The sequence below is a fragment of the Nomascus leucogenys genome, chromosome X, assembly GCF_006542625.1.
Source record: "Nomascus leucogenys isolate Asia chromosome X, Asia_NLE_v1, whole genome shotgun sequence".
NCBI classification, from domain to species: domain Eukaryota; kingdom Metazoa; phylum Chordata; class Mammalia; order Primates; family Hylobatidae; genus Nomascus; species Nomascus leucogenys.
In genome coordinates, this window is record NC_044406.1 from 89577507 (window position 1) to 89605201 (window position 27695).

At 39.2% G+C, this 27695-nt stretch overlaps 1 protein-coding gene across 2 annotated transcripts in view; it reads right to left on the bottom strand.

The window, feature by feature from the left end:
- Positions 1 to 284: 284 nt before the first annotated feature.
- Positions 285 to 27695, bottom strand: part of TMSB15A (thymosin beta 15a) — a 78950-nt gene continuing 51539 nt past the window's right edge. The window contains exons 1-3 of one of the 2 annotated variants that reach the window (XM_003276473.3): positions 3270 to 3382; positions 1669 to 1785; positions 285 to 727 (exon numbers count right to left, since the gene is read on the bottom strand). In XM_003276473.3, coding sequence (XP_003276521.1) covers positions 690 to 727; positions 1669 to 1768 — 138 coding nt within the window. In that variant the 5' untranslated portion in view covers positions 1769 to 1785; positions 3270 to 3382 and the 3' untranslated portion in view covers positions 285 to 689. Of the gene's footprint in view, positions 728 to 1668; positions 1786 to 3269; positions 3383 to 27695 lie in introns of those variants that run through there. The other variant, XM_030807091.1, reaches the window with a different exon arrangement.

Genomic DNA, 27695 nt, shown 5'->3' on the forward strand with positions numbered 1-27695 from the left:
ACTTCAGACCTTGTATTTTCATTTCTTCATTCTGAGATAAGGGGGTTAGTCCACATGACATCCCTTCCCAAGGTTCTCTAACTCTGTGATTCCAACTCTAAAGAAATAGCACCTAGCATCCCCAAGTCAGGACTCACTAGACCTGGAGAGAAGTAAATATTTCCCACGTGAATAATCTGCTAAAACAGTTTTCCTTCAACCATTCTGTTTGGCTGAAAAGTACATCCTTGTGTACTTTTCATTCCATAGAAGACCACCAAGAGTCAACCACAGGAGTCTCAAGATAATGATTATATTGGTTACTTTATTACTACATTAGAAATGCAAATAAACTGTGAAAAGCTGCAAAAGCATGTAACTTCATGAAGATTATGAAGCAATGGAAGCACCCATCATAGCAGGTTAAAACAGGCCTATCCAGTATAGGATGCAAGAACTACATACACAAAGGTCATCAATGGTGAGATTATTGACAGCAGTTGCCATCTGGAACATATGCACCAATGTTAAGTTTAAAAATGAATTTAAGGAAACATTGGCTACCTCTGACTCCTTAGCCAGGGAACATAGGTGAGAAGATATCAGAAGACGCCTAAAATCTCTACAAACACATGGGTTTACAAAAAACAAGCCTAAAATCAGGACTCTCAGGTAATGTTGAAATCTACTGTTGGGAGGCGATCCCCATTTTATGATGTTTGAACACACTCTTTCTCTTGCTGGATAGCTGGTAAGACAAACAAACACAAAAATCATTAACCGTATGTACCTAAGATTAAGTTCAGTTTCTTTCAAAAGAGCTCCTTGCTAAGTCATAAGTCTGCATAAATGCCTTAAATTTAGAATGCCAAGGCATTAACCACAAATCCTCACATTAGGGTGTGTGCATGTATGTGTGTATATTAACTACCTGAATATTCACTACATTCTATAACTGTGGAGGATTTTCTCCCATTTGAGAGATAGAGATATGCTGTTGCCATTTTTTCATAGATGATTCAAGACTGAGATATGAAGCAATTTCTTAGGATTTATCTATCCATATACAACTAGGAAGTTATACCTTTTCAGACAATTTTGACTAATTTTGGAACTCTCAAAGCTAACAAGACAAAAAGTTCCCCTCAACTTTTGCAAATACACTTGGAGTTTCTCCAGAAGGCTGTATTTCTGGAGGGCAAAACTGATCACTTATCCCTTGAGTCTGCGAGCCCTATGTGCACCCAATATCTAAACTTGTTCATTGTCTTTATCTCATCATCAGGTAGAGAAGGCCAAAACTGCAAAGTTTGCACAGATCTTTAGGTATAAGACCACTGACCCAAACTGATGGATGCAGAAAAATGTCTAATAAGCACAAAGTGAACAAAACTAAGATTTTTCTAGTGCTGAATCCAATATTCCAAGATTGATTTTTAAGGTGGTTTTTAGTAATTTTCCAACAAGAAACTAGTTTTCCCCCCATTCCTATTAAGACTTATGTGAGAACTACTTATATAACCCAAGTAGGAAGATGACTATTTGATGTTTTTAACTGTTACATTAAATACCATGGTACTCTTAATTATTGCTTACTTTGTGGCAAAAATTTACTAGAAGATAGGTTTATTTACTGAACCTATTAACTTTCTCTACTGTTTGTTTCCACTAGAACCCCCCATGACTTACTTTCCTTTGAGGGAAGAGTATTTTTTTCTTCAGTATTAGTTTTCTTCAGTTTTGACCTGTCAAACTTCTCCACTTCCGACAAGTCTGGCTTATCACTCATCTTGACTAGAAGATAGCCTGAAAAGAATAAACATTTTTAAGAAAACTTACCTGGCAGAACTATCTTCGGACTAAGGGGTTACAAGCAAAAATTTTCACATTTCATATCAATGTATATTCTACCCGCTCATTTTCAACAGAAAAACAGCAACAGATCTTAGGAAAGTTATATTTTTGTTAGAATAATTTTAACTCCACATCATTAGCCCATTTTTGATAGGCAGTAAATGCCGTTGGATCAGAACGCACCAGAAACCAAGATGCTCCAGAAACCCAGAGCCACAGTATGTCTGACTCTAAAATCACAGCAAGGGTAAAATGGAGGTGATAGAAGCACAAGAGCAGACAGGGATAGAATAAAAAATAAAGACTGGCTTTAACCAGTTAATGATTTTGTAACAGGGGATAGCACTATTCGAGCATCTTTACTTTCTATTAAATTACTTTTGTTTTTTGGCATTTTTTTTTTAGGAGACGGGGAGCAGCACAAAAAAAAAAAAGTGGCATAAGTTGTACTAATTTCTTTCTATTTTAAATGCCCAAAGACGACAGTACATTAAGGCTTTACAATACGCGTCTCATAATAGCTCCTTGTGGCATTGGTTTATAAACATTGTAAGAAGGGACAGCTAACTAGGATCAAACCCAGGACTTCAGCAGAATGGGATAAACCAAATAAAAGTGAGTCTTCTTTCACCACGTTTTCTCTGCAAAGAGAGAGGCAAGGAGATGAGGCTTAGAGGTGCATGGCTGTGGACCTGAGGAAATGCCTGGTGCCCTGTGAGCGTCCCGAGTTTGTCCAGAAGAGACAATAGGATATCCCAGAAATTGGAGGGCAGAGTTCTCATTTGCAAGCCCAGCCCCACCCTCGTGGAGTAAGATACTATGTCTAGTGCTTGGGGTAGAATGGAGAGGCCCCCAAGCAGCCAGAAGTGCCGAACATGCCTCCATTCCGTCGAGTTTACCCTAAGACCCTCCTCTGCCAAGCCATCAGACGCCAAGCTCAGAGCTGGGAAACTGGAACTAACAAATAATAGCAGGGCCAGGCGCATAGGCCAGTCTGTCAAGAGCAGTTTGCATACTTTTTCAAATAACTATTAGCGTTTTCTGGCGCCCAGCCTAACGGCCACGGGAGGGGAAGGAACGAGAACCCAGCCCCAGAGGGCCCATTCCGGGTGTCCCCCAAACTCCTCATCCTCTAAGCCTCCGACCTGCAGCTGCTGCGGACAGGCCCCTTTAAGGGTCCGCGTTCCCCGCCTCCCAACCCCGGGGCCTTGTTTCCAGGGACCGGCCCCCAGGAGGGCTCGGCATCGCTCGCAGAAGGCGGCCCCCCTGGAAGACAAAGGCGCGGACTCGCTTGGCCGGGCGGCGGTGCAGACGCGAAGCGCCAGCCCCAACCCCGGCTCCTCCGGCTCCCGAAGGCGCGGCATCCCCCGCCTCGCAACCCTGACGCCTTCGTATCCCCATGGTCCTCTGGCTCCTGCGAGGCCGCAGGTCCTCACCTGAAAGCTTGAAGACTCGTGAAAGGCTGTCCGCGGGGCTGAGACCCAGGTTCGCTCCGGACCAGGTTAGCGTTCCCGCGCAGAGCCCTGCAATGCTAAGCCCCCCAGCAGGCCCCGCCCCAGCCCTCTCTGATTGGCCAAAGGTTTCCGGGCTCGCCCCCCGCCGCCCCCTTCCCCTCCTCCGCTTGAGCGTCCAGAGCCTGCGTCCACCCTCTCCTCTAGGATCAGGGGCTTGGTGAAGTCAGAGCCGACCCCGCCTCCCCAGGCCCCACCTCCCAGGCCTCTTCCACTGCTTTAGCCCTGAGGGTCCACATTCCCTTCATCCTGACTACACTCACTCTTTCACAATAACAGAGGCCTCTGCAATAAGCAGACACATCTTGCCCAGTGAGCTTAGAACATCTGGAACTCCGAAGTCCAAGCTGAATGACCGGTATTTAGGCTCTTTCGGCTTTTTATAGCCATTGGGCCCAAGGATGCTGTGACAACCTAACAGTAGGTTGGAAGTGGGGCTCGGCGTTGTCTGCTCTAATCCTTGGCCAGGTCGTGGAGTAGGGGTGCTCATGGTGAGGGTGGGTGGTTCAGGGCCATTCACCCCTACAACTGGACATTTCTGTGACAGTAGTACTCTCCTATGAAATGTAAAAGTCACATTTGCAGCTTTCTCGGCCACTGAACACGATAGCAGTTTATAATAATCACAGAACAACTGAGGCTATTCACCTTTATATCCCTAATCCCTAGCACTTTGGCCCACAAGACACTGGTTGTGGAGATGTCTATGGATTGAAGTAATAAATCCGTGACGGGGGGAAGTTTTGGACAACAGCACCACCCAGTGTCTGTTGGAAGAGAAAATTGAGGATTCGGTATTTACTTGAAAGGACTAAACGTTCAAGATCATTTTCTGGATACTCAACCAGAACCTTAGAGCATTAAGGTAAGATGGAGGTAGAACTATGTCTTTAGCTTGCACCCCATGTGTGGTGGTATAGATCTATATAGATCAGAAATCATTCTTTCCACAAGGATTTCTCAAGCCTTCCCCAGCTTACTTCATTCCCTTTTCTTTGCTTTTGTAACACTTTGTGTTAATTTGAGAATTGTGTATGTTTGTTGGAGAAACTTTTAAAACAGAAAGATATACTCATTCAACAAGTAATACCCATTGAGTACCTACAATGTTCCTGGCATTAAATATAATAAACACCAGTGTTTTCACTACACAGATTTCAATGTTGTTAACATTTAGGTATACTTACTTTGTCTTTCTTTTAAGGACTAAAAGCGTTACAGAAAAAATTGAGGTTTCCTTGACCTTCACTTCATTTCCATTCCCCTTCCCACTTCCCCAGGGATAGTCCTATCCTGAATGTGATGTGTAGCTTTCAGCCTATTTTTCTGTCATTACAGATCAATGTGATTTCTGTTTCCAGGAGTAAAATGAAGCATTGTTTGAACAAGTGATCCAAGGCTAAGACCACACCCCTTACTTCACTTGGGGTTGACAGGAAGCTCCAGACAACCACTCCTCCATAGCCCAAACCTCAAAATCCTGCCACCCTGGTCTGCCTTGAATCATTAGAACTTATCTAATGATGACATTTATCTCCATTGGTGCCAGTCACCCCAAGACACCCTTCAACTCCTATATTCTAACTGCCATAAGATTGTGTCCACATCCCCTCTTTAGTTCACTTTTCTCACCGCTCCTCTACTAATAAAACACAATACACCCTCGGTAATTCCTCCATATTTTAAGCCTCTTCTCTGAATTTCCCCTTCCATGAGGATTCTAGATCCCCTGAAGCCCACTCATGAGGAGCAGATGAATTTTCACTCCTACCACCACTGTACCACAGATCCTAAAGCTTATGTAAGTGACTTTGCTGCTTCTCATTGCTGTCTTTAGATAGCAATTCCCCTCCCACCCCCCTAAAAACTTCCAGCTTTTGACAACTTATGTCATTGACTAGCCTTTGTTGTTGTCATATAACAAATTTCAACTATTCCCGGCAGGGCGCGGTGGCTCACGCCTGTAATCCCAGCACTGTGGGAGGCCAAGGTGGGTGGATCACGAGGTCAGGAGATCGAGACCATCCTGGCTAACATGGTGAAACCCCGTCTCTACTAAAAATACAAAAAAAAATTAGCCGGGCATGGTGGTGGGAGCCTTTAGTCCCAGCTACTCTGGAGGCTAAGGCAGGAGAATGGCGTGAACCCGGGAGGCGGAGCTTGCAGTGAGCGGAGATAGCACCACTGCACTCCAGCCTGGGAGACAGAGTGAGACTCTGTCTCAAAAAAAATAAAAAATAAAAATTCAACTATTCCCCACTCATTTTTCAAAAATTTTAACTCCTACAACACAGTCATTCTCAAAGGTAGTTGTCCTACTTTAATTCTTGGTACGTTCAAGAATGATAATTCTGACAAACTGGCCTTTTCAGTTCCTTGAACATTTCTCCCCCATAACATCGTCCTCAACTCCACCTCAGTTACTCACACAGCCATAGTCTAGCCCTTGTCACTATAATTATGGGAACCCCTCCATCATCTCAATTTTAAACATCCCTCTTTCTGACCATACCCTCCTCTCTTTTCAGCTAACTCATTTTGGACCTTACTTTCTTTCGGTCTCCCCAGAATCTCCAATGCATTGATCTTATCAGATTTTCACTATCTCTTCTTCCCTTTATTGTATTCTCTCCCCTCCTTCCCTAGCTCAAATGTCATGTTCAGTCTTTACAATCACTTATCTACATATACCCTCCACTGTCCTGCCTTTTCAGTTTGTATTGCTTCATAGGAAAAATAACAACTCTGGCTAAATTCAACTACACTTCAACAAGCCTGAGCCTACAAAGAGAAATCTGGCCAAAGGAAAATACATAACTACATGACTCATTTCAATTTAAATTCGTGACTGTTAACTTAAATCAGACTCTTAATGTTAATAGGCACTCATTCTTTAGACCTTCTGGCCCTTAACTTTCTGACTATTTTAACTTACTACTTCATAGCTTCTCTCCCATCAAACTCTCTATACCACCTCACCATCCCAACTCTTCTCTTGCTTTATATTTATACTAGAAAAGTGTATCCCTCAGAAGAACACTTCCACAGACCCTGTATTAGTCAGGGTTCTCTAGAGGGACAGAACTAATAGGATATATGTATATGAAAGGGAGTTTATTAAAGAGAATTGACCCACATGATCACAAAGTGAAGTCCCACAATAGGCCATCTGCAAGCTGAGGAGCAAGGAAACCAGTAGTGATTCAGTCTGAGTCCCAAAACCTCAAAAGTAGGGAAGCCAACAGTTCAGCCTTTGGTCTGTGGCCGAAGGCCTGAGAGCCCCTGGCAAACCGCTAGTATAAGTCCAAGAGTCCAAGGGCCGAAGAACTTGGAGTCTGATGTTAGAGGGCAGGAAGCATCTAGCAAGGGAGAAAGATGAAGGCCAGAAGACTCAGCAAGTCTGCTCATTCCACTTTCTGCCTGCTTTTTCTAGCCACGCTGGCAGCCAGTCGGATGGTGCCCACCCAGATTGAGGGTGGGTCTGCCTCTCCGAGTCCACTGACTCAAATGTTAATCGCCTCTGGCAACACTCTCACAGACACACCCAGAAACAGTATTTTGCATCCTTCAATCCAATCAAGTTGACACTTAATATTAACCATCACGGAACCCTACCACCACATCACTTCACCTACCTGCACCTGCGTACATATATATGACTTTCCTGTTGATATCATACATGAAATTTCCAGACTCCTGTCTAAAAGTTCCCCTCCTTTCCCACTAGATCTCTTTCTCTCAAACCAATTCAATGACGTTGCTACCATCTTTCTCTCCGTTATGTCCAGCATCATCAATATTGTACTCTCTACTGTATCGTTTCTCTCAGGATACAATTGTACTCTTATTTCTTATCTATCTACCTATCTGTCTATACACATATTATTATATATGTGTATATGTTTATATATCTACACACATTCTTTTTATGTGTACATATTCTTGACTTCAATCCTCCTATCTACCATTACCCCATTTCTTTGTTCCCCTTTGATGGAAATCTTTTACAGTTACATATAGGTTTTCATGTTCAATGTAAGGCATTATTTGAACCAGGACTCCTGATCTAAGACCACAATCCTCTAGGCTTTCTATCTACATCAATCTAGCATCAAGAAGGATCCCCCAAAAATCATCCTTCCTTATCCTCCATTTTCTCTGTCTATTCTATTTCTCATTCCCTCTGTTCCAGGTGTGGCCTCCCTCTTATTCCTCAGACAAGCCGTGCTCACTATTGTGTTAGGGCCTTTACAATATCTATTCTGTATGTCAAGAAAGTTATTTCCTCAGATATCCAGTGTGACTACTCTGTCATCCTCCTTTAACAGTTGCCTATTTCTAATTTTTCTTTTCCTAGTCTCTCTTGAACATATTCCAATCAGGTATTCACCTCTTCCACTCAACTGAAATTACTTTTGTCAAGGACACAAACGGCTTTCACATGGCTCAATACAATGGTCAATTCTTAATCCCTCATTTTGAACTATCAGCAGCATTTGGCATAGTTGATGAGTGGGTTCTTCTCACTTCACTTACATCGCATGGCTTCCAGGACACTGCACTCTCCTATTTTCTCCATCCTCACTAGCTCTTCCTCTTCTCCCAGACCTGTTTAAATAGGAGTGACCCAGGACTCAGTCCCTGTTCTTCTGCTCATTTCTATCTACACTTCCCTGGTGGTATCTCCCAGTCTAATAGCTATAGAAAACATTTTTATGTTAACAATTTCTATATTCATGTCTGCAGGCCAGATCTGCATCCTAAACTCCAGTCTGATATATACAACTGCCTACTCAGCACCTCTCCTCAGATGTCTTATAGACATCTCAAACGCAAAATGTCACACACTAAACTACTAATCTTTTCTCCAAAACTCACTCCTCCTACAGCCTTCCCCATCTCAATTGATGGCAACTCCATCATCCATATGGTCATGTCAAAAATCTTGATATCATCCTCAATTCCTCCCTTTCTTTTACACTACACATCCAATCCATCAGGAAATTATTTTGGCTGCACTCAAAATGCATCCAAAATCCAACCACTTATCGCCATTTGTATGCATAAAGTCTAATCCACCATCATATCTCATCTGGATAACTGGAGTAGTTTTTGGCAGATCTCTCTACTTCAGCTCTTGCTCCCTATTTTTTGTATTCTCAACATAGAACCTAAAGTGATTATTTTAAAAATGTAAGTCAAATCATGGTGCTCCTCTACTCAAAGTCCTGCAAAGGCACCTTATTCTCCTCAGAGTTAGATCCAAAGTTCCTAAAAAACCCCACATTTTCTGGCTCACCATCATTTCTCTGACCCTTCTATCTACTCTCTTCCTCACTCACTTTGCCCCATCCATGGCCTCTTTACTATTCCTAAAGACCAATGACACTATGAAGAAAATGCATCGAGTAGTGTGCAAAATAACCAGATAGCATCATGATGACAGGATAAAATTCACAAATAACAATATTAACCTTAAATATAAATGAGCTAAATGCCCCAATTAAAAGACACAGACTGGCAAATTGGATAAAAGGTCAAGAAGCACTGGTGTGTTGTATTCAGGAAACACATCTCACGTGTAAAGACACACATAGGTTCAAAATAAATGGATGGAGGAAAATTTACCAAGCAAATGGGAAGCAAAAAAAGCAGGGGTTATAATCCTAGTCTCTGACAAAACAGACTTGAAACCAACAAAGATCAGAAAAGACAAAGAAGAACATTATATAATGGTAAAGTGATCAATTCAACAAGAAAAGCTAACTATTCTAAATATATATCCACCAATACAGGAGCACCTAGATTCATAAAACAAGTTCTTAGAGACCTACAAAGAGACTTATACTCCCACAAAATAATAGTGGGAAACATTAACACTGCACTGTCAATATTAGACATATCAACGAGACAGAAAATTAACAAAGATATTCAGGATTTGAACTCAGCTCTGGATCAAGTGGACCTGATAGACATCTACAGAACTCTCCATCTCAAATCAACAGAATATACATTCTTCTCAGTGCTGCATGGCACTTATTCAAAAATTGACCAGATAATTGGAAGTAAAACACTCCTCAGCAAATGCAAAAGAACAAACAGTCTCTCAGACCACAGTGCAATCAAATTGGAACTCAGGATTAAGAAACTCACTCAAAACCACACAACTACATGGAAATTGAACAACCTGCTCCTGAATGACTCCAGGTAAATAATGAAATTCAGGCAGAAATCAAGAAGCTCTTTGAAACCAACTTGAACAAAGAGACAATGTGCCAGAATCTCTGGGACACAGCTAAAGCAGTGTTAAGAGGGAAATTTATAGCACTAACTGTCCATGTCAGAAAGCTAGAAAGATCTCAAATCGATACCCTAACATCACAACTCAAAGAGCTAGAGAAGCAAGAGCAAACAAACCCTAGAGCTAGCAGAAGACAAGAAATAACTAAGATCAGAGAAGAACTGAAGGAGATAGAGACACGAAAAACCCTTCAAAAAAATCAATGATTCCAGGAGCTGGTTTTTTGGAAAAAAAAAAAAACACAGATAGACCACTAGCTAGAAAAATAAAGAAGAAAAGAGAGAAGAATCAAATAGACACAATAAAAGAATGATAAAGGGGATATCACTACTATGATAAGAGAAGTACGAACTACCATCAGAGAATACTATAAACACTTCTATGCAAATAAACTAGAAAATCCAGAAGAAATGGATAAATTCCTGGAGACATACACTCTCCCAAGACTAAACCAGGAAGAATTTGAATCTCTGAATAGTTCAATAAAAAGTTCTGTAGTTGAGGCAGTAATTAATAACCTACCAACCAAAAAAAAAAAAACCCGGGACCAGACGGATTCACAGCAGAATTCTACGAGAGGTACAAAGAGGAGCTGATACCATTCCTTCTGAAACTATCCAAACAATTGAAAAGGAGGGCCTCCTCCCTGACTCATTTTATGAAGCCAGCATCATCGTGATACCAAAACCTGGCAGAGACACAACAAAGAAAGAAAACTTTAGGCCAATATCCCTGATGAACATCGATGCAAAAATCCTCAATAAAATACTGGCAAACCAAATCCAGCAGCACATCAAAAGCTTATCCACCACAATCAAGTCGGCTTCATCCCCGAAATGCAAGGCTGGTTCAATATATGCAAATCAATAAATGTAATCCATCACATAAACAGAACCAATGAAAAAAACTACAGGATTATCTCAATAGATGCAGAAAAGGCCTTTGATAAAATTAAACATCCCTTCATGTTGAAAACTCTCAATAAACTAGGTATCGATAAAACATATCTCAAAATAATAAGAGCTATTTATGACAAACCCACAGCCAATATCATACTGAATGGTCAAAAGCTGAAAGCATTCCCTTTGAAAACTGGCACAAGACAAGGATGTCCTCTCTCACCATTCCTATTTAACATAGTATTGGAAGTTCTGGCCAGGGCAACCAGGCAAGATAAAGAAATAAGGGTATTCAAATAGGAAGAGCGGAAGTCAAATTGTCTCTCTTTGCAGATGACATGATTCTATATTTAGAAAACCCATTGTCTCAGCCCCAAAACTCCTTAGGCTGATAAGCAATTTCAGCACAGTCAAAATCAATGTGCAAAAATCACAATAAATCAATGTGCAAAAATCACAAGCATTACTATACGCCAACAATAGACAAACAGAGAGCCAGGCCGGGCGCAGTGGCTCACGCTTGTAATCCCAGCACTTTGGGGGGCCGAGGTGGGCAGATCACGAGGTCAGGAGATCGAGACCATGGTGAAACCCCATCTCTACTAAAAAAAAAATACAAAAAATTAGCTGGGCGTGGTGGCGGGCACCTGTAGTCCCAGCTACTTGGAGAGGCTGAGGCAGGAGAATGGCGTGAACCTGGGAGGCAGAGCTTGCAGTGAGCCAAGATTGCACCACTGCACTCCAGCCTGGGCAACAGAGCGAGACTCCGTCTCAAAAAAAAAAAAAAAAACAAAAACAGAGAGCCAAATCATGAATGAACTCCCATTCACAATCGCTACAAAGAGAATAAAATACCTAGGAATAAAGCTAACAAAGAAAGTGAAGGACCTCTTCAAAGAGAACTACAAACCACTGCTCAAGGAAATAAGAGAGGACACAAACAAATGGAAAAACAGTCCATCCTTGTGGATAGGAAGAATCAATATCATGAAAATGGCCATACTACCCAAAGTAATTTAGAAATTCAGTGCTATTCCCATCAAACTACCATTGACATTCTTCACAGAATTAGAAAAAAACTAGCTTTAATTTCATGTGGAACAAAAAAAGAGCCCTATAGCCAAGACAATCCTAAGCAAAAAGAACAAAGCTGGAGGCATCAGGCTACCTGACTGCAAACTATACTACAAGGCTACAGTAACCAAAACAGCATGGTCCTGGTACCAAAACAGACATATAGACCAATGGAACAGAGTAGAAAACTCAGAAATAACACCACACATCTACAACCATCTGATCTTCAACAAACCTGACAAAAACAAGCAATGGGGAAAGGATTCTGGGAAAACTGGCTAGCCTTATTCAGAAAACTGTAACTGGCCCCCTTCCTTACACCTTATACAAAAATTAACTCAAGATGGATTAAAGACTTAAATGTAAAACCCAAAACCATAAAAACCCTATAAGAAAACCTAGGTAATACCATTCAGGACATAAGCATGGGCAAAGATTTCATGACAAAAATGTCAAAAGCAATTGCAACAAAAGCAAAAGTTGACAAATGGGATCTAATTAAACTAAAGAGCTTCTGCACAGCAAAAGAATCTATCAGCAGAGTGAACAGGCAGCCTACAGAATGGGAGAAAAATTTTGCAATCTACCCTTCTGACAGAGGTCTAATACCCAGAATCTTCAAGGAACTTAAACAAACTTACAAGAAAAAAACAGCCCCATCTAAAAGTGGGCAAAGAACAGGAACAGACACTTCTCAAAAGAAAATATTTATGCAGCCAACAAACATATGAAAAAAAAAAAGCTCAACATCACTGATCATTTGAGAAATGCAAATCAAAACCACAATGAGATACCATCTCATGCCAGTCAGAATGGCAGAATGGTGATTATTAAAAACTCAAGAAACAAGAGATGCTGGTGAGGCTGTGGGGAACTAGGAAAGCTTTTACGCTGTTGGTGGGAATGTAAATTAGTTCAACCATTGTGGAAGACGTGGTGGCAATTCCTGAAGGATTTAGAACCAGAAATACTATTTGACCCAGCAATCACATTACTGGGTATATACCCAAAGGAATATAAATCATTGTACTATAAAGACACATGCACATGTATGTTTATTGCAGCCCTATTTACAATAGCAAAGACGTGCAACCAACCCAAATTCCCATTAATGATAGACTGGATAAAGAAAATGTGGTACATACATACCATGGAATATTATGTAGCCGTAAAAATGAATGAGATAATGTACTTTGCAGAGACATGGATGAAGCTGGAAGGCATTATCCTCAGCAAACCAACACAGGAAAGGAAAACCAAACACCACATGTTCTCACTCATAAGTGGGAGTTGAACAATGAGAACACATGGACACAGAGAGGGAAACAACACACATAGGGGCCTGTTGGGGAGTGGAGGTCGAGGGGAGGGAAACTAGATGATGGGTTAATAGGTGCAGCGATGTCTGCTCCCTCTGGAAGGAGTGCTCTTTTCCAGGATAACCACTTGTTTAAACTCTCTCAATATCTTAAAGGCTCAAATTTCACTGTTTTAATGAGACCTACCTGAATCTATTTAATATTGCCACATGCCAACCCTATTTTTTCCATCCCTCACCCTACTTTGCTGTTTCATTTCAGCAGTAAATGTTTCGCTATTAGAACATAAGATTCATGAGGGCAAAGATCTCTGTTTTGCTCACCAATCCCATGTACCAAGGACTGTGCACACAGTGAAGATTTGTTAAATGAATTATTTTCTGGTGATTTTGCATTATAAATTATATTACACTATGTGCAATTTCTACAACTTGCTTTTTTCACCCAATGTTATGATGATTTAGATTTAGCCATGTTTTACTGTTACACATAGAAGTACATTTATTTTAATTTCTATATAATTCCATTACATGAATACACCATAGTTTACTTATATATTCTCATTCTTGTGAACATTTTCACTGCTTCTATTTTTTTGTGTTACAAACAGTGCCATAATTAATATTCTCGCAATTCCTTCCTATTAGTCTATAAACATGCCTCATAGAAGGGACATTTCTAGATTACAGAATACGTGCATCTTCAGTCTATCTAGACATGAATTGCCAAATAGCTTTTCACAGTAATTGCACTAATTTATACTCATATTAGCTGTGGTGAGTAGTTCGTCTTTTCCTGCATTCTTGCCAATATCCAGTTTTTCCAGACTTCTTTTTGCCAATCTAATAAGTAAAAATTAGCATCACTTTAGTATTTTTTGTTTCTTTGTCTTTTGAGACGGAGTCTCACTCTGTCACTCAGGCTGGAGTGCACTTGCGCACTCTCTGCTCACTGCAACCTCCTGGGCTCAAGCAATTCTCCTGCCTCAGCCTACTGGACTACAGGCGCATGCCACCAAGCCTGGCTAATTTTTGTATTTTTAGTAGAGACGGGGTTTCATCATGTTGGTCAGGCTGATCTCGAACTCCTGACCTCAAGTGATCTGCCCATCTCGGCCTCCCAAAGTGCTGGGATTACAGACGAGAGCCACCGCACCTGGCCCTCCCTACTGTTTGAATCTGCATTTCCCAGATTATGTCATGAAAGTGAACATCTATAGATTTTGTGGCTCTACATATTTCCTCTTCTCTTAATAGCCTTTCAATATATTTTGCCCCACTTCTTTTTAAGTTTCTTGTCTTTATAGTATTGCTTCTTATGGGCTTCTTATGTATTCTGTGTTCTAATTATTTGCATGTAATATGTTTTGCAAAAAAATATTCTCCAAATCCGTTGCTGGTCTTTATTTGTTTATGTATTGCATGCACATTTTGTTGGTTTATAACAAGTATAACTGGAATAAACTTGTTTGTAGAAAAAAAAATTTGATTTCTGATCCGCATGCACCTCAGTTGATGAAAGCCACATATAAAAAATGTATCATACTAAGCAGGTTTTCAAAACATTTTACTTAAGTAAAATACACATATGGAAAAGTAGTTGTACTTAAATGTGTATCTTGAATGTTCACAAAGCGAGGACACTCTTATAACCAGCCCTCAGATCAAGACACAGAACATGATCAGCCCCCAGAAGCCTCTTTTTTGTTGCCTTCCAGTCACTATGCCCAAGAATGATAACCACTCTTCTGAGTATTAGTTTTGCTTCTTTCATGCTTTAAATAAATGGAATCATTCAGTATATACTCCTCTTTGGCTTCTTTTGATCACCATTAAGCTTGTGAGATTCATCCATATTGTCACATGTATTTGCAGCATGTCTGTTCTCCTTTCTGTACACATGTCTGTTCTCCTTCTGTACACATCTTAGTGCGTGAATATACCACAATGTATTCAATCTACTGTTGATGGGTGTTTGCGTTGCTTCTGGTTTTGAACTATTATAAATAATACTGTTTTGAGCATGATTATGCATATATTTTCACACACATGAGCATTTTTCTTGAATATATACTGAGGAATTGCTAGGCATAGGGTACACATATGTTCAGTTTTAGTAGATGTGGCCTATTAGTTTTCTAAAAAGTTTGTATCAATAGATTCTGGACTTCTAATTTTACTTTCGTGTATCTGTTTTTGTAACAGATTTATTGAGATATAATTCACATACCATACAATTCAAACATTTAAAGTATACAATTCAGTTTTTTTGGTATATTCACAAACTTGTGTACCCATCACCACAATTGATTTTAAAATAATTTTATCACCCCAAAGAGAAACCCTATAGACTCTAGCTATAGTTCTTCAGTGTTCCAACCCCTCATCCCTGGGTGACCACTTAGATGCTTTCCGTATTTATAGATTTGCCTATTCTGGGTATTTTATGCAAATGGAATCATGTAACATGTGGTCTATTATGACTAACTATTAATACTTAGCATAATGTTTTCTAAGTTTCATCTATGTTTTAGTATATCTCAGTACTTCATTTCTCATTATGATCAAATAATAATCCATGTATTGCAATGGTGTATACTACATTGTACTTATCCATTTGATCTCAGGTTTAGGCACCAAAAAATGTTAATAGACATTTGGCTTATTTCCACCTTTAGACTATTATAAATAATGTAGCTATTAACATTCCTGTAAAAGTATTTTTGTACATCAATGTTTTTATTTATTTTCAGTACATGCCTAGAAGTGGGATTTGTGGGTCAATTCATAACCATATTCAACTTTTTTAGGAACCACTAAACTGTTTCCCAAAGTGGAAATGACTGCACCATTTTTTATTCTCCCTATCAGTCTATGAGGGTTACAATTTCTCACATCTTGAGCAACACTTTTTATTATTTGACTATATGAGATTAGCCATCCTTTTCTGTGTAAAGTAGTATCTCAATATGATTTTTATGCATTTAATAATGATGTTGAGAAAACTAGTGAAGGTACTAATGATGTTGAACATGCTTTCATTTGCTTATTGGCTATTTGTATATCTTCTTTGAAGAAATGTCTATTCAGATCCTTTGCCCATTTTTAATTAAATTAGCTGTCTTCTTACTATTGAGTTATGAATTATTTGTATATTCTAGATATAAGTCCCTTACCAGATATATGGCTTGTAAATATTTTTCTGATTATGTGGGTTGACTTTTCACTTGCTTGATAGTTTCTTTTGACTCACAAAGTTTTAAAATTAGACAAAGTCCAATTTATCATTTTTCCTTGTTTTCTTGGACTTTTCATGTCATATATAAGAGACTCCATGGCTAAATTCAGGATGACAAAGGTCTGTCCCTATGTTTTCTTCTAGAGTTATACAGTTTTAGCTCTTATATTTGGGTCTTTGATACATTGTGAGTTCACTTTTGCATATGTATTAGGTAAGGGTCCAACTTCATTCTTTCGTATGTGGCTATCAAGTTGCTTCAACACCATCCGTTAAAAAGACTGTTTTTCCCCCACTGAATGTTTTTAGCCCCTTTGTCAAAAATCAGTCAATACTTTCAATTTTCTGTTCAACATATAAGGAGCTATTCTTCCCATCCTCACAATACAACAAAAGCAGAACAAGCTGAAAATCAACAACTCTTCCTAGAGCCATCAGAGAATTGAGGTCACAGTGCAAACTACTACCTGCAAAATTGGAGAGACAGGTGAACACAGAGAATCAATGCTTATCAGAGTAGAAACCAAGAAATAAAAGTGAGTCATTGGATTGAGTGCCTGGGTAGGAAAACTTTGACTACAATTGATAGGTTGCTGGAAGCTCAGTGTGGACAAGCTTGAGAGCAACCAGGAGGCCCAGTCATAGGGGAGCCCCCACATGTTAATGAGTTTTCATTTCAGGAGCCTTACCAGGATCTCAGATGGCAGATCAGACAAACATTCCCTAATGCTTTCAGCAAGAAGAAAGGAAGAGTAACCATGTTGAAATATACCCAGCACATTCTCTTTTTTCTTAATAAAAGCCTTCCCTTGTGGGAAACTATTTTACCAGAGCTTATCTTGAATATTACCAGAGCCTAACCTACCTGGGGAAAGGGAAATACCTCACAGTCTCTTTTATCTTTTAATGTAGGGTACCAAGAAAAAAACTCCATTGAGGTCCCATTTAGAATTTCTATCTCACTAATAGGTGAAGAGAGGAGACTAATAAACATGTTTGAAGATCACAGCCTTATAACACAGGAGCCACATCAGTAGGGCTCCTGTGTTACAACAGGGAAACAATAGAAAGAACTATATATCTCAGACCTTATTTAAGAAAAAGTATTTAGGGAAACTCAAAGACAATAAAAGATACAAAAATAGGGACACAAAAGGAAATTTTAGCATATTACACCTATCACTACAGCAAAGAGTAAACATAGCCCGACTCCTAGCCAGATAAACAGAAAAGCTCATACTAAAGGCCTATTTACCTCAGTTCTTTTTACTCATGTCTGACTTTCAACAACAATTACAAGGCATACCAAAAGACAAAAGACACAGTTTGAAGAGAGAGAGCAAACATTGAAACAAGACTTAGATATGGCAGAGATTTTGGAATTATCAGACTTGGCATTTAAAATAAGTATGGTTAATATGCTAATGGTTCTAATGGAAAAAGTGGACAGCATGGAAGATCAGAAGAGTAATGTAAGTATAGAGATGAAAACTCTAAGAAATATTTTTTTAAAATGCTACAAATGAAAACCACCATAACAGAAATAAAGAATGTCTTTGATTGGCTCATCAGTAGAATGGACACAGATAAGGAAAGAATCAGTGAGACTGAAGATAGGTCAATAGAAATTTCTGAAACAAAAATGAAAAAAAATTAAGAAAATAAACAGAAGAAAGAACACAAGATCTGTGGGACAATTACAAAAGTTTAACATATGCATAATGGGTGTACCAGAAGGAAAAGAAATAATAAAGGAAAATAAGAATATTTGAAAGGATAATGTCTGAGAGTTTTTCAAAATTAGCTACGAAAACCAAACCATGGATTCAAGAAGCTCAGAGATTAACAAGCAGAATAAATATTTTTTTAAGTATTCACACCTAGGTATATTATACTCAAGTTGCAGAAAATTAAAGACAGAGAAAATCTTGAATGTAACCAGAGCGGGGGAAAATCTATAGAAAATCAAGGATACTAATTATATAGGACTTCTCTTCAGGAACCATGCAAACAAGAAGGGAGTGGAGTGGAATACTTAAGTTGAAAGAAAACCCCCACCAACCTAGAATTCTGTATTCAAGTCAAGGCTATTAAGCTTCCAAAATGAAGGAGAAAGACTTTCTCAGATAAGCCAAAAAAAAAAAAAAAAAAAACAAGAGGGAATTTGTTGCCAGTAGACCTGCCTTGCAAGAAATGTTAAAAGAACTTCTTAATAAAAGGAAAACTATGTTGTTCAGAAGCTTGATCTGCATGAATAAAAGAACATTAGAGAATGAATAAAGGTAAAATAAAATATTTTAATTTTCTTATTTGATTTAAATGGCAACAATGTATTCAGTGATTACAATTTATGAGTAAGTGAAATGAGTGACGTCAATGTTATAAGGAATGGGAGTGAGGAATTGGGAATACTCTGTTATAAGCTACTTGCACTATCCATGAAGCAGTATACTGTTTTTTGAAAGTGGACTTGGATTAGCTGTGAATGTATATTACAAACTCTAGGATTACCACTTAAAAAAATTTTAAAAATAAGTATTATTGATATGTAAAGAGAGGAGAGAAAAAGAATTTATATAAAATGCTTACATAAAAGCAAAGAATGCAGGAAAAGAGTGTAAGACCAAAAAAGAATCTAAGAAGAAGGGCAAATATAAAAAGAGTAAAAATAGGGTCGATACAAATTCAACTATTCATATGTGATCAGCAAGAGACATGCTTTGTCTAGGACAAGCATAGATTGAAAATGAGGTGGGCAGAGCAACATGGCAGAATAGAAGCCTACACCATTTGTCCCCACACTGGAACATCAACTTTAACAACTATCTACACCCAGAAAAGCATAGTCACAAGAACCAAAAATCAGGTAAGCAATTACAGTACCTGGTTTTAACTTCATATTGATAAAAGAGGCATTGAAGAGGGCAGCAGAGACAGTTTGTTGCCTCCCTCATACCAGGCAGCAGGTGTGCAGTGCCAAGAGGGAATCTGTGCACTTTGGGTAGGAAGAGTGCAGCAACTGGGGGACTGTAAATTGAACTCAGTGCTGCCCTGTCATAGAGCAGAATAAAGCCATGCTGGTCTAAGCCAGCACACAGAATACACATTTGGACTAGACTTAGCCAGAGGATAATTGCCTGTCCCAGCAGCTAGAACTTGAGTTTCTTGGCAAACCTCACCACTGCAAGCAGAAGAGCTCTGGGTTCCTAGGTAAACTTGAAATGCAATCTAGGACACAAGGACTGCAATCCTTAGGAAATTCCTAGTGCTAGGCTGGGCTTAAAGCTAGTGAACTAGGGTGGCATGTGACCTAGGGAGACACCAGCTGGTATGGCTTAAGGGAGTGCTTGCACCATCCCTCCCCCAACCCCAGGTAGTACAGCTTGCAGCAATGAAAATGAGTCCTTTCTTCTGCTTAAGGAGAGGAGAGGGAAGAGTAAAGAGGGCTTTGTCTTGCATCTTGAATATCACTTTAGCCACAGTAGTATAGGGCACCATGCAGAGTTGAGACCCCCATTCCAGGCCCTGGCTCCTGGACGACAATTCTAGGCACACACTGGCAAAATGGGAACCCACTGCTTTGAAGGGAAGGACCCAGCCCTGGCAGGATGCATCACTTACTGACTAAGGAACCCTTGGGCCGTTAATAACCAGCAGTGATACCCACAGAGTACACTGTGGGCCTTGGGCTCTGAGACATGCTGGCTTCAGGGATGACCCAGAACATTCCCAGCTGTGGTGGCTATGGTGAAAGACCCCTTCTGTTTGAGAAAAGGAGAGGGGAAAGTAAAGGGGACTTTGTCTTGCACCTAAGGTACCAGCTTGGCCACAGTAGGGTAGAACAACAAGGAAGTTCTTGGGGTCACCAAGTCCAGGCCTAGGCTTTTAAACAGCATTTCTGAACTTGCCCTGGGCCAGAGGGGAGCCCAGTGCTCTGAAGGGTGAGCCCAGTCCTGGCAGCATTTATTATATGCTGACAGAAGAGACCTTGGGCTTTCTGTGAACATCACTAGTAGCCTGGCAGAACCCCTGTGGACCAGTGGTGGCGGTGGCCACAGGGAGAGGCTCTACTGACTGTGGAAAGGGGAGGGAAGAGCAAGGAGGATTTGGTATTGTGATGTGAGTGCCAGCTTAGCCACAGTAAAATAGAACATCATGTCAACTGCTAAGGTTTTTGACTCCTATCCCTGGATCCCAGACAGCATCTCTGGAAACACCCGGGGCATGGGGGAAGTTGCCACCCTAAAAGGAAGGGCCTTGGGAAAGACCTCAGTGCTGTGCTGGATTCAGATCTGACCCAGCACAATCCCAGTAGTGGTGGCCACAGTGGCACTTGCCACCACAGTCCCGGGTCTAGGTAGCTCAGCACAGAGAGGGAGACTCGGTTTCGGATAAAGTAAGGAAAAAGAACAAGAGTTTATGCCTGGTGTAATACAGAGAATTTTTCCAAATGTTACCCAAGTCTACCAACACGGTACCTCTATGAGTCTGAAATAAACATAGTATTATTAGGCCCTAGGCCCAAGTCTCTTTGAATACCTGGAAAGCCTTCCCAAGAAGGATGGGCATGAATAAGCCCAGATTGTGAAGAATACAATAAATACCTAACTCTCCAATACCCGGGCACAGATGAACATCTGCAAGCATCAACATCATCTAGGGAAATATAGCCTCACTAAATGAACTAAATGAGGTACCAGGAACTAATCCTGGAGAATGAGAGATATATGACCTTTCAGAGAATCTATAATACCTGTTTTGAGGAAACAAAAAAAACTCAAGATAACACAGAGAAAGAATTCAAAATTCTATCAGGCAAATTCAACAAAGAGACTGAAATAATTAAAAAGAATCAAGCAGAAATTCTAGAATTGAAAAATTCAATTGGCATATTGAAGAATGTCTTTTAATAGTAGAATGGAACAAGCAGAAGAAAGAATTAGTCAGCTTGAAGACAGGCTATTTGAAAATACACAGAGGAGACAAAAGGAACAAGAATGAAATACAATGAGCTGTGCCTAAAAGACCTAGAAAACAGCTTCAAAAGGGCAATTCCAAGAGTTACTGGCCTTAAAGAGGAGGCAGAGAAACAGATGGGGTAGAATGTTTATTCAAAGGGATAACAACAGAGAACTTCCCAAATTTACAGAAAGATATCAACATTCAAGAACACCAAGCAGATTTAACCGTAAGAAGACTAGCTCAAGGCATTTAATAATCAAACTCCCCAAAATCAAGGATACAGAGAGGATCATAAAGGCAGCAAGAGGAAAAATAATAAAAATAAATAACATAAAATGGAGCTCCAATATGTCTGGCAGCAGACTTTTCAGTGGAAACCTTAAATGCCATGAGAGAATGGCATGACATATTTAAAGTGCTGAAGGAAAATAACTTTTACCCTAGAATAGTATGTCTGGCAAAAATAGCCTACAAACATGAAGGAGAAATAAAGACCTTCCAAGACAAACAAAATCCGAGGGAATTCATCAACACCAAACCTGTCCTACAAGAAATTCTGAGGGCATTCTTCAATCTGAAAGAAAAGAATGTTAATGAGCAAGAGGAAGTCATCTGAAGGTACAAAACTCACTGGTAATAGTAAGCACACAGAATATTGTAATACTGTAACTGTGGTGTATAAACTACTCAAGTAGAAAGATTAAATGATGAACCAATCAAAAATAATAAATACAGGCTGGGCGCGGTGGTTCACGCCTGTAATCCCAGCACTTTGGGAGGCCAAGACGGGCGAATCACGAGGTCAGGAGATCGAGACCATCCTGGCTAACATGGTGAAACCCCGTCTCTACTAAAAATACAAAAAAAGGAAAAAAAAATTAGCCGGGCATGGTGGTGGGCTCCTGTAGTCCCAGCTACTCAGGAGGCTGAGGCAGGAGAATGGCGTGAATCCAGGAGGTGGAGCTTTCAGTGATCCGAGATCGCACCACTGCACTCCAGCCTGGGCGACAGAGCGAGACTCTGTCTCAAAAATAATAATAATAATAATAATAAATACAACAACCTTTCAAGATGTAGACAGTACAATAAGACATAAAGAGAAAACAAAAAATTTAAAAAGCCAGGGGATGAAGTTAAAGTGTACAGTTTTACTGCATGTTATTACTCATAAGAGGGAGTTGAACAGTGAGAATGCATGAACACAGGGAGGGGAACATCACACACTGGGGCCTGTCAGGGGGTCGGGGGCAAGGGGAGGGATAGCATCAATAATTAGGACAAATACCTAATGCATGCAGGGCTTAAAACCTGGATGATGGGTTGATGGGTGCAGCAAACCACCATGGCACATGTACACCTATGTAACAAACCTGAGCATTCTGCACATGTATCTCAAAACTTAAAGTATAATTAAAAAAAAAAAACACAGGCCAGGCGCGGTGGCTCATGCCTGTAATCCCAGCACTTTGGGAGGCCAAGGCAGGCAGATCACCTGAGGTCAGGAGTTGGAGACCAGCCTGGCCAACGTGGTGAAACCCCATCTCTACTTAAAATACAAAATTAGCCGGGCATGGTGGTGTGTGCCTGTAATCCCAGCTACTCGGGAGGCTGAAGCAGGAGAATCACTTGAACCCGGGAGGCAGAGGTTGCAGTGAGCCAAGATTGCACCATTGCACTCTAGCCTGGGCGACAAGAGGGAAACTCCATCTCCAAACAAAACAAAACAAAACAAAACAAAACAAAAAACAACTGCAAATAAATAAATAAATGAAGTGTAGAGTTTTTGTTAGTTTTCTTTTTACATGTTTGTTTGTTTGTTTATGCAATCAGTGTTAAGTTATCAGCAGTTTAAAATAGTGGGTAGTATGATTGGATTTGCAAGCCTCATGGTAAGTTCAAGTTGAAAAACATAAAACATACACCAAAAATGGAAAAAAATTAAAGCATACCATCAGAGAAAAACACCTTCACTAAAAGGAAAATGGGAACAAAGGAAAGAAGGAAGACAAGACTGTAAAACAACCAGAAAACAAATAACAAAATGGCAGGAGTAAGTCCCTACTTATCAATAATAACATTAAATGTAAATGGACTAAATTCACCAATCAAAAGACATCGAGTGGCTGAATGAATGAAAAAAAAAGTAGAACTATTACATGCTTCGCCTATAAAAACACACATAGACTAGAAATAAAGGGATGGAAAAAGATATTCCATGCCAATGGAAACCAAAAAAAGAGCAGGAGTAGCTATACTTATATCAGAAAAAATACATTTCTAGACAAAAACTGTAAGGAGAGACAAAGTCATTATATAATGATGGAATCAATTTAGCAAGAGGATATAATTGCAGATATACATGCACCCAACAATGGAGCACTCAGAAATATAAACCAAATACTATTAAAGCTAACGACAGAGATAGGCCCCAGTAAAATAATAGCTGGAGACCTCAACACCCCACTTGCAGCATTGGACAGATCTTCCAGACATAAAATCAACAAAGAAACAACTGACTTAATCTGCAGTATAGAACAAATGAATCCAATAGATATTTACATAACATTTCATCTAACAGCTGCAGAATACACATTCTTCTACTTAGCACATGGCTCATTCTCAAGAATAGACCATATGTTAGGTCACAAAATAAGTCTTAACACATTCAAAAAATGGAAATAATGTCAATCATCTTCTTTAACCACCACAGAATAAGACTAGAAATCAATAACAAGATGAATTTTGGAAATGATACAAACACATGGAAATTAAGCAATATGTTCCAGAATGACCAGTGGATCAATAAAAAAATTAAGAAGGAAATTGAAAAATTTCTTGAAACAAATGATAATGGAAACACAACATACTAAAACCTATGGGATACAGCAAAAGCAGTACTAAGAGGGGAATGCATAGCTATAAATGCCTACATCAAAGAAGAAGAAAACCTTCAAATAAATACCTAATGATGCACTTAAAGAACTAGAAAAACAAGAGCAAACCAAATACAAAATTAGGAGAAGAAAATAAATATAAGGATTAGAGCAGAAATAAATGAATTTGAAATGACTAAAATACAAAAGATCAATGAAACAAAAAGGTGGTTTTTTGAAAACTTAAAATTGACAAACCTTTAGCCAGACTCATGAAGAAACAAAGGGAGAAGACCCAAATAAATAAAATTGGAAGTGAAAAGGGAGTCATTACAACCAACATCACAGAAATTCAAAGAATCATTAGTGGCTATTATGAACAACTATATGCCAATAAATTTGAAAATCTAAAGGAAATGGATAATTTCCTTGACATGCAGTATGGTAAGATTAAACCATGAGCAAATCCAAAACCTGAACATATCAATAACAAGTAACAGGATTGAACCCATAATGAAAAGATTCCTAGCAAGGAAAAGCCCATGACCCAATGGCTTCACTGCTGAATTCTACCAAACATTTAAAGAAGAACTGATACCAATCTTACTCAAAATGTTCCAAAAAATAGAGGCAGAGGGAATAATTTCAAGCTCATTCTATTAGGCCAGTGTTACCCTGATACCAGAACCAGACAAAGACACATTAGAAAAAGAAAACTACAGGCCAATAGCTCTGATGAATATTGATGCAAAAACCTTCAACAAAATACTAGCAAACAGAATTGAACTACACTTCAAAAAGATCTTTTGTCATGACCCAGTGGGATTTATCCCAGGGATGTAAAAATGGTTCCAAAAATGTAAATAAATCAATGTGATACCTTATATCAACAGAAAAAAAGGACAAAAACATGTAATCATTACAATGGGTGCTGAAAAAGCATTTAGTAAAGTTCAACATCCCTTCTTGATTAAAAAAAACTCTCAAAAAACTAAGGATAGAAGGAACATAGCTTAACATAATAAAAGCCATATACAACAGACTCACAGCTAGTATCATACTGAATGGGGAAAAACTGAAAGCCTTTCCCCTAAGATCTAGACATGACAAGGATGTCTGATGTCAACACTGTTATTTGACATAGCACTGTGAGTCCTAGCTAGAGAAATCAGACATGACAAAGATATAAAGGCATCCAAATTGGAAAGGAAGAAGTCAAATTATCCTTATTTATAGATGGTATGATCTATATTTGTAAAACCTGAAAGACTCCACAAGAAAACTATTAGAACTGATCAACAAATTCAGTAAAGTTGCAGGATACAAAATCAACACAATAAAATCAGTAGCATGCGAGCAATTTGAAAAAGAAATTTAAAAAGTAATCCCATTTATCATAAGCACACATAAAATTAAATACCTAGGAATTAACCAAAGAAGTAAAAGATCACTATGCTGAAAACTCAGTTTTTATCTGCAAATGTCTTTATTTCGCCTTCATGTTTGAAGGATATTTTTGCCAGATATACTATTCTAGGGTAAAAATTATTATCCTTTTGAATAAACTTTCTATCCCTATTTCTTTCTTTACCTCCTTTTTAAAGCTAACATCTCCTTCTCCACCTACTCTTTAAGCCCAATAACTCTTAGATTTGCCCTTTTCATGCTATTTTCTAGATCCTGTAGGCATGCTTCATTGTTTTGTATTTTTTTCTTTTGTCACTTGTGACTATGTATTTTGAAATAGACTGCCTTCAGGCTCACTAATTCTTGTGATCAATTCTGCTATTAATGCATTCTTCAGTACGCAGCTCCAAAATTTCCGCCTGATTCTTTTTAATTATTTCAATGTCTTTGTTAAATTTATCTGGTAGAATTTTGAATTCCTTCTCTGTGGTATCCTGAATTTCATTAAGTTTCCTCAAAACAGCTATTTCAACTTCTCTGTCTGAGAGGTCACACATCTCTGTTTTTCCAAGATTGGTCCCTGGTGCCTTATTTAGTTTGGTGAGGTTATGTTTCCCTGGCTGCTCTTGATGCTTGTTGATGTTGGTTGGTTTTTGGACATTGAAAAGTTAGGTATTTATTGTACTCTTCACAATCTGGGGAAGGCTTTCCAGGTATTTTAAGGAACTTGGGCCCCAAGCTCTATAACACTGTGGTTCTTGCAGACTCATAGAAGTAACACGTGTTGGTCTTGGTTAAGATTCGGAAGAATTCCCTGGATTACAAGGCAGACACTCTTGTTCTCTTCCCTTACATTCTCCCAAACAATCTCTCTCTCTCTCTCTCTCTCTCTCTCTCTTCCTCCCCTCCTCCACATGGCCTGGAGCTGGGGGCGGGGTGACACAAGCACCCCTGTGGCCATCACCACTGGAACTGCCCTGAGTCAGACCTGAAGCTAGGCACAGCACTGGGTCTCTCCCAAGGCAAGCTGTACCAACTACCTGGCTACCACCAGTGTTTGCTCAAGGCTCTAGAGCTCTACAATCAGCAGATGGCAAAGCCAGCCAGGCCTGTGTCCTACCCTTCAGGGTGATGAGTTCCCCAAGGCCCCATGTGGATCCAGAGATGCTGTGTGATTTTGGATTTTTGTGAAGGTGCTTTTTTGTGTGCAGATAGTTGTAAAATTTGGCATTCCTGCAAGGGGAGTGATCAGTGGAGCCTTCTATTCTGCCATCTTGCTCCATCCTCCAATTTCTTTTTGTTTTCTGGGATTTTGTTTTTTTGTTTTGTTTTGTTTTTTGTTTTTACTTAGCATGTATAACCTTAAATATTTAATATAATATACTTATTTTGTTGACTATATATTATCTGTCTCCCAACTACTCCCCACCCCCATCCCAGAATGTACACTCTCAGTGATGTTTCCCAAGAATCTAGAACAGTATTTGGCACCAAGTGCGTGCTCAATTCTTAGTGGAAAGCATTAAGAATAAATTAGAAAGATAAAAAGTAAGGATAACACAAAACTCTATTACTGAGGTTCAAATATGTAGAAGCTTAAAAAACATATACAAATATATATTTAGTAAAACAAACTTTAAGAAAAACAGAAAAACAAGAGTAGTAAGTCCTTAACAAAGTTTTGAGTTGACTCTGGCTTCCTATAGATATTTCTAGTCAATTTTATTAAGTCCATTTTCTTTTTATATGTCTACTGAGATTTGTGTATTACATTGTGAAAATAGTAAAAGCAAACTAGAGGGATAGAAAAAAAATATGAGGAGTTAAGCTGACCTAACATAAATAAATTTTGATAGCTATATAATTAGAGAAATTAACAAGGAAATGACACTATAGTCTCATATATGGTGTGAAGTAAGTCCAATACTATACTTAAAAAGACTGGAAAGATAATAACATTTCAAAAAATCTGTAAAAGTCTGAAGCACATATTATGTTACTAAGTGGTCAGTGAAGACTCCCCATTTTATTCTTGTAAGTGGCCGTATCAGTCAAGATTCTCCAGAGAAATAGAACCAGTATATATTTTCAAAGAATATATATTTTCAAAGTATTTTTAATTTAAATTTATTTGAAAGAATTGGCTTATGCAATTGTGGGGGCTGGCAAGTTTGAAGTTCATAGAGCAGGCCAGCAGGCTCTTACGGGAGCTGACACAGTCTTGCATCAGAATCTTTCTTTATCTGGGAAACCTCAGTTTTTGCTCATGAAGCCTTTCA